General features: G+C 36.2%; 1 protein-coding gene across 1 annotated transcript; it reads left to right on the forward strand.

Moving 5' to 3' along the window:
- Positions 1 to 476: 476 nt before the first annotated feature.
- On the forward strand, positions 477 to 3,796 carry LOC125242372 (3-oxoacyl-[acyl-carrier-protein] reductase FabG-like). Its single transcript, XM_048151176.1, has 4 exons — positions 477 to 916; positions 2,531 to 2,725; positions 3,290 to 3,499; positions 3,659 to 3,796. Exons 1-3 carry the CDS (start codon positions 517 to 519, stop codon positions 3,448 to 3,450), a joined length of 756 nt encoding a protein of 251 aa, XP_048007133.1. The 5' UTR covers positions 477 to 516; the 3' UTR covers positions 3,451 to 3,499; positions 3,659 to 3,796.
- The last annotated feature ends 5,153 nt before the right edge of the window (positions 3,797 to 8,949 follow it).

Below are 8,949 nucleotides of genomic sequence, written 5' to 3' on the forward strand. Positions count from 1 at the left end.
AGTCTTTCGATCCTGATAGGAGAAAAAAAATGTCCCAAGATTTCCATACATTTTTCAAATTCTTCTATTCCGTTACCGCCATACAAAATGTATGAAAAAATGGTAACGGAATCGGGAAAAAACCTTGGAACACTTTTTTCTCCTATTAGGATTGAAAGAGCTCGCGATTCTGAGTGGAAACCACATAGAAATTTCCAAATCCAAAAAAAAGAGTGGGGTGGACAACTTTGAAAAAATGGCCCATAGGTATACCTATGTACCTAATATGTTAGGTACTTTAGGTAGGTATATTTAGGCAAAGCAGACACACTGTGAGCGGTGTCATGATTACTACATAAATGCAATCAACTGATCTCATTAGGATTATTAACTACATTATAATCGTCTTATCTATAAGAATTTGGCATGATAACAGGCAACATGTATAAATAATGATAGCACATAAGTTTTATAAGTAGTAGACACAGCAGCAGCAGTAAGCAGTAGACTGCTGACACATTCTATACATTTGAGAATATGGCGTTCAGAGATAAAGTGATCCTAGTGACCGGAGGCAACTCAGGCATTGGCAAAGCCATAGCCTTACATTTCTCTAAAGAAAACGCTAAATTAGTTATCGTAGGTCGTAATAAAGATACTATAGAAGAAGTTAAAGATATTTGTACGGCTAACAGTGGAAATGAAGCTATGGGGATACAAGCGGATGTGAGTAAAGATACTGATGTTGAAATGATAGTAAACAAAGTCACTGAAAAATACGGAAGGCTGGATGTCCTTGTAAACAATGCTGGTGTGTTCATATCTGATGATATCTATACTGCTACAATGGAAAATTTTGACGCACATATAAATACGAATCTGAGAGGAACTTTTAACCTGACAAGGTCGTTTGTACCACTTCTTATCAAGGCACAGGGTAAGTCTCACATATTTATAAAAAAATAAATAAAAATGCAAACAACTGCACTCTACTTAGTGTTTATCTAGTCCTGCCGGAGTGAGTTTCACAGGGAAGAGAGCTTAGCGAGTGCGGGCCTAATTTAGACGGCATGCAAACTCGCATGCGATTTTAGTTACATTGCGGGCTCTTTAAGTTACATACAATTTTGCACAGCCGTCAATACCGCAATGTAATAAAACTCGTATGCGAGTTCTCGTACCGTCTAAATGGGCTCTAAGGCGTGTAAAACCTCTTGCCCCGTAGCCGAATGGCATATCTGCGCAAACGACGCAGAAATGTAGTCTAGCTCTGTCCCGCCAATACGCAAGAGCGATAGAGATAGATAGCTACGATAGAGATATTATTGGCGAGGACACTGATGGCAGACCATGGGGGCAGTGATAATTAGCGGACTGTATTTAAATTAAAATCTTCATGATAGGAAAATAATTATGGTTTTATTTACTTAGCACACGACTAATACATACATTAGGCGAATATATTTAGAAGAGAAAGTTTTATAGTTCCTATGGAAACAGATAAACATAAAAACCGGCCAAGAGCGTGTCGGGCCACGCTCAGTGTAGGGTTCCGCAGTTTTCCGTATTTTTCTCAAAAACTACTGAACCTATCAAGTTCAAAACAATTTTTCTAGAAAGTCTTTATAAAGTTCTACTTTTGTGATTTTTTCATATTTTTTAAACATATGGTTCAAAAGTTAGAGGGGGGACACACACTTTCTTTGCCTTTAGGAGCGATTATTTCCGAAAACATTAATATTATCAAAAAACGATTTTTGTAAACCCTTATTCATTTTTAAATATCTATCCAACAATATATCACACATTGGGGTTATAATGAAAAAAAAATCAGTCCCCACTTTACATGTAGGGGGGGTACCCTAATAAAACATTTTTTTCCACTTTTTATTTTACCACTTTGTCGGCGTAATTAATACACATATTGGTACTAAATTTCAGCTTTCTAATGCTAACAGTTACTGAGATTACCCGCGGACGGACGGACGGACAGACAGACATGGCGAAACTATAAGGGTTCCAAGTTGACTACGGAACCCTAAAAATGGTTTGAATTAAGAACATTAATTACCTAATTATTATTTTTAATATCAATGTTGCCAACAATTAAATATCGTGAGCGTTTCGTGAGCGTTTGTGCATTCGGCTACGCACACTGGTACATGAAGTACAGGAACCGATAACTAATACATATTTTAATCAACACATATTTTATAAATGCCTTTACGAAAACTATAACCTAGATGGATTCATACTCGTAGGCAGGATCGAGTACCCCCCCTCGAGGTCAGACCGGTTGTTTATTTCAATTTTTAAATTCGATTATTCATTAACGATTCACGTTCAAACATAATACTTATCTTGTTGCACTCCTTAGCTCGTTAGTATAAAATAGACATAGGGCCCATTTCTCGAAGCTAGAAGTTACAATTTACAAGTGGTTCTCAATGTCTAATATGACAAGGTGGAAAGAATTAAGTCCGCTTGTAACTGGTAACTTTCGATTTTGAGAAATAGCCATTAGATTTAATTATTATAATTTTGCGTGCAGGTAATGTCATCAGCATCTCTGGAGTAGAAGCGGTAAAGTATTGGGAAGGGCTGTTGACTGATAGCCTGTCAAAAGTAGCAATTCAGAATCTGACAAAGTATGTGGCTTACGAACTGGCGTCGAAGAAGGTTCGCGCTAATTCTTTAGCTTTGGGCTATGTGACAGGGACGAAGATTATACAGAGAGCGAATATAGGTAAGATTTTATTTTCTATTATAATTATTCTAATCTTTTATGGAATAGGAGGCAAACGAGCAGACAGGTCGCCTGATGGTAAGCGATCACTGCCACCCATGAACACCCGAAACACCAGAAGTGTTGGAGGTGCGTTGCCGGCATTTAAGATGGATAGATCTACTGATTATAATTATCTGATGACATCATTTAGTGAGGTTAAACAAGCGATGTTTAACGAAGAAGTTTTCCAATGGCAACCGTTGTGGTTGTTAGTTTTATTAGTTTTATTGCTCTCATACTCGTTGACGAATATAAACTTAGCCAACCCTGTTCGATCTTGTTTGAGAGGTAAGATTTGTATTTCGTCAAAATTATGTATTTATACTAAAATTTTGCTACCATTATCTCTTCTATATTGAGAAAGCGATAAGATACAGGTTACAGGTAAATTATCAACGACGTTTGGTGTAGTTTCTCAACATTAGTATTTAAATCAATGCAGTTTTACGTTTCACTCCAACTCTATTATTAATTCCACTTTGATAGTCTTTACTAAAACCGTTTTTGGCTGTAACTCCACAGATCCCGAAGAGTTCGGTAGAGGATTCCTTCCGAGCGTGCCCCTGGGAGAGGCCATCAAACCTGAAGACGTGGCAAAGACAGTAGCGTTCATTGCCAGCGATTCAGCCAAACATATAACTGGACAGAACATAGTTATGGATGGAGGGTTCAGCTGCTATTAGTGGTAATAAGAAAGATGATCACGCTCACTGGTCAGAGCTATAAGGGAGGGTTTATAAATTACTTTTCTTGTGTATATTCATTAACTGTTCATTAACTGTCATATAAAACAATCAAAGTAAAAATATACCTATACAAAAGACACTGAACATAACCTACTTACAAAATAAAACTTAAAATAATGAACTAAAACTACCTAAAAATAAAATGGTTTATAAATTACTGGTTAATTTTGTAAGACATTAATGTTGGGCAACGGCTGCTGTAACTTATTCAATAGATGAAATGTTAAAATATTGTTAAATAAAAAAAAACAATGAAGAAGGAAGAGTGCACTAGCACAAACTACTTTGCATTTTTTTATTACAGTATTTTATCCTAATATTTATTACCTATAAAGTCTTAAATTAAACTGCAACAAATTTCTGATGTCAATTTCCTAACACTTTATGCCCTATTTACAGCACACATAAAACTTGGGAATCGCTGTTACGTTGGCTACACTGAATTTTATAGTGTATTTCGAGGCATTATGGAGGCAAAAATTGCTGTTAAAAATATTCGGTATTTTACACACAGTACAGTCAGCAGAAAACATATTAGGTAGATTAGGAGTTTTGGTAGATTTCCCCTTTTTTACAGAAACACGTTCACGTCTATAGCTATGCTGTTCTAGAGAACGTTATCATTTTACTATGGAGAATATGGCTACCAGTGCAATGGACTCGATCACTTTTTAGGGTTCCGTACCTCAAAAAGGAAAAAAACCGGCCAAGTGCGAGTCGGGCTCGCGCAAAAAGGGTTCCGTAGCAGCAAACCAAAATTACGGAACCCTTATAGGATCACTCGTGCGTCTGTCTGTCCGTCTGTCACAGCAAATTTTGTCCGAAACTACTGAACCGATTAACTTGAAATTTGGCACGCATATATGTAAACCTGTGACCCAAAGACGGACATGTAATTTAAATTAAGAAAGTTTAATTATAGAGGCCACTTTTGGGGGGTAAAATTGAAAATTAAAAATCAAAGTTTCTAGAACTATATTGTGTGACATATAAAATGGTTTTTATAAGTATTTCAAAAATATTTTTTTAATAATTTATAGTAAGCTAATTTTCAAGTTACCTATTTGAGAAAATAGGCAAAAAATGACCATTTCCCCCCTTAAGTATCTCCGAAACTACTAAGCGTAAAATTTTCAAAATAGTTTTTAATATATAGATTACAGGAAAACCTATAAGAAATCTACAGTAAAGCATAAGTCGGACTTAAAAAAAAAACTCAAATTACTCACTGCCGCTGCAAGGAGTTACCAAATATCTTGAAATTGTGTGAGCGCGTTTGAATATTACATATAAACTCATTTCTGTTTCGTTTTGTTCAAAATATCGATTATTCGCAAAAATGACAAGTTCCTACTAAAAATGAGGCGCTTAAGCCCTTCTGGTAGTGTACGGAACCCTTACAACGCGAGTACAACTCGCACTTGGCCGGTTTTGTTTTAATAATTTGATTTGTTCCCCAGTTTATTTTATTCAATAATTAACATACCTAATATCTAAGTTCACAGATCATTCACGGTATAGTAAGTACTTGTCGTAAAACGTGGAGTAACTTCATTCTCCGACCGACGGGGGCTAATCGCAGTAAAAATTTAACAATAAGGTCAGCCCCTAGCCCAAGCAAAGACTAGTTTTTGAGGTGGTTGCTTTTAAATCCGGCCAGATCCTGACGGATTTTGGGCGTAAACTGGCTGGAATGGATCCGGTTTTTGTAGGGATATCTGATAGGAATAAATATATATTTTTCTATATTTTTGTGTGATGAACTTTTTAACAATAAAATACAACTTAATTAAGTAAAGAAATTATGACAATTAAGTCAGACTGTAAACAAAATGGAAATCTAAGGGACAGTTGCATCAACCACATTTGACAGACACATCATCGTCACGCAGCAGACGTCTATGAAACTTCCCATACAATAAAATTTAACGAACGCTGACGGTTTGGTGCAACCGACTCTAAGTCATGTACTATATTACTATATTATCACAATAATATTTTAATGTAAAAGCTTCTCACTCCTTTGTTCCTTAGCTTCAATGTCGTATTTATAAATGTATAGCATGCTGTGTTTAGATGTATTTATTTTATATTATTTAACCGTATCCGGCACCTTAACTGTGCCGGATCCACCGAACCGGATTGCAATCCCCTACTGTTTTCACATTACTATGGGTTGTAAATTATTAACTTACGTCTCTGGCAAATACGTGTCTGGATTGTATGAGTCTCAATTTACGTGAGCTCGAAATACATCTAGTCAATTTTAAACCCTCCGCTTTCAACACCTTCGTCTTCTATTTTTATACTCAGATTTTACATTCATCCGAATTTTCTTTGACTGCACGAAGGACTTGTATAATAAAGACAGGTAAATATGCTGGTCATGCGAAGTGACAATTGACTTAATATTTACTGGAACACGTTTTCGTCTTTCAGACTTGGATAGTATTAGGATAAATTTAAAATGAGGGGGTCAAAAGTGGCTCCAAATGGTTCGTGTAATATTACCTACTACACACGGTGCTGTTCGCCAGTTTCGTTACTTGAACTTGGCGTGACACGCTGCCGCAAAGTAGATAGGCATTATCTAATGTCTATCTACTTTGATACTAATAAACTGAAATATTTTTGGTAAACAAACATATTTCATAAGTAAAAATAACAAAATTTAAGTGCCACATTTTTCCGCATCCTGCATGTAGGGTTTTTTTTTTCAAAGCATTTTTCGTGTAAATTAGTGGACTAGTTCAATTATGATTATAAAGAAATAAATAATAAATAAATAAATATTATAGGACATTCTTATACAGATTGAATGAGGCCCACGGTAAGCTCAAAAAGGCTTATGTTGTGGGTACTCGGACAGCGATATATTGTATAATAATAAATAAATAAATATTATAGGACATTCTTACACAGATTGACTGAGGCCCACGGTAAGCTCAAGAAGGTCAGGTATATTAGGAGTCCGAAGTCTTCTAAATTAAGTCATAAGCACAGTAATTATAAACATCATATTTCTTGTTCCTTACACTAAATTCAATTGGGACTGGGACTCGTCCTCTGACCTTACGAACCGTTTTTGAATAAGTTGTAGCGTCTCTTCTGTTACTGACAAATAGTCGCGCCGCAAAATTCTAATAAATGGCGCTTAGAAAGCAACTGCGGAAATGTGTATCGATCCTACAACGCGCTAATGGAGTTCCAAAAGTTAATTGTAAATATACAACTTCTGTTAATCTCTCTAGGCCCCAGAAACCTATTCAGAAAACATTTGTCAAATGAAATAAACGGGAACTTTCTGTTAGTAATACCGCAGTAGCGGGCGATAATTTTAGGATGCGAGCGCAACTTTATTTGTAAGAGGAAACTGTGGTCTAAAATCGAAAGAGATTCATTCTTCAATTTCCGTTTAATTTATTATTTCAGAAACAGGCCTCCACATTCAGTGACTAACTTTCAACATTTTATCCATAAGAGTGCCTTAGCAAATTGTGAAAATCGGCTTCTCTCGGAAAATGTATTGCCCTATTGGTTTTAATGAGCTTAAAGTGTTTTCGATATATCATACTCATACAACAAATAAGCACTTTGATAACAAAATTTAAGTGCCACATTTTTCCGCATCCTGCATGTAGGGTTTTTTTTTTCAAAGCATTTTTCGTGTAAATTAGTGGACTAGTTCAATCATGATTATAAAGAAATAAATAAATAAATATTATAGAACATTCTTATACAGATTGAATGAGGCCCACGGTAAGCTCAAAAAGGCTTGTGTTGTGGGTACTCGGACAGCGATATATTGTATAATAATAAATAAATAAATAAATAAATATTATAGGACATTCTTACACAGATTGACTGAGGCCCACGGTAAGCTCAAGAAGGATTGTGTTGTGGGTACTCAGGCAACAATATATATAATATATAAATACTTATGTACATAGAAAACATCCATGACTCAGGAACAAATATCTGTGCTCATCACAAAAATAAATGCCCTTACCCGTACCCGGGACCGCGGCGTAGCAGACAGGGTCACTACCGACTGCGCCAGACCGGTCGTCAAAATTATACTTATAGATTTTCTCTGCTTCAGTATTTGAATTTGACGTAATTGGAGCCAATGGGATTCACGTAAGTGCTCACAAGTAATTTAATTTTTCGGAAAACTCAGTTAATGTCGGCGATATTTTGAGGTTTCACAAAAGTTGGGGACGTTAATCAACGCGCGCCGCTGTAGATTGCCTCGGTAATGGTTTCGCAATCCTGTTAGTTTATGATCTACGAACCAAGTGGATAAGTTACGCTGCGGCAATATTTTACATTGAAGCTTATATAAGTTTTCTACGAAAATATGGGTCGCCTATATTAGCCATGGAGGGATAACTTGGGTATTTCTTCGACCATTTCAACCACTTTGACTTTGGTAGCGCAATTTTTACGTGAACCGTGTATTTTAAAGTCACATGACATTTTGTGAATTTAAGTAGAAGTTGCGGATTTGTAACATAAATGAAGAATTACATTTATAGACTGTCTACTTTGTATCAGTTGCTAGAATTTCTAAAAAAGCCCTAATAATGGTCAGATTCGAATTTAAAAATGGTAAAATAATCTACCATCTACCCCATATCGTTTGTAGATACGATATGAATAAGTTGATAGTTTTCAGAACGGAAAATTATCCTAAATTATCCTATATCTTATCCTAGAATCGTGCCCAACACATATTTTTCCCCTATTTTTTGAAGTGACAACCTCATTCTGTTACTTATGTTAATGAATATTAGCGTGTTTTCAGCAGTGGGTCGAAAACGACTGCGGATTGCGCGCATTCCGCTCCGCTAACGCTACGCTATCAAAACGCTTCATGTGTGGCGGAGGCTTAATTATTATCTATTTGTTTGCCACTAAAATAATTAAAAAAAATATTTTGCTTAGAGAGTGGATAGTTTGGTATTACGTTGAACAATTGTAGTAAAAAAATAAGACGTATTAAAATACCACTGTCATATTTTCTAACCCTCAGTGACGACCTTGGACATCCTCGCAATTTTCCTTACAAAAAATATTCTTATAAATTCTAATTGCTTTCGGGGTTGACAGGTTTAAATGTACATTTAATACTAGGCTTGTGTAGTACATGTACTAATAGTACAAAAGACACGATTCCCTGCACTGTACTAGACATTTAGTACACTCACACACGCGCAACTGTATGGGAGCGAAAGGAGTGAAGAGCCGAGAAGTGACAATGACAGCAAAGCGATCCGTGTGATCCGACCGCAACCGAATTAGAACCGACTGACTCGAACCGAGAGCGCGCGAAAACGGCCGATCAGCTCTCGGCTAGTACGAGCGAGCGTTACTGTACGCCATATGCACAATTTTTCTCTCGCTCTCTCGGTGTACTACTGTACTAAATGTCCT

Source organism: Leguminivora glycinivorella, chromosome 2, assembly GCF_023078275.1.
Source record: "Leguminivora glycinivorella isolate SPB_JAAS2020 chromosome 2, LegGlyc_1.1, whole genome shotgun sequence".
In the NCBI taxonomy this organism is placed as follows: domain Eukaryota; kingdom Metazoa; phylum Arthropoda; class Insecta; order Lepidoptera; family Tortricidae; genus Leguminivora; species Leguminivora glycinivorella.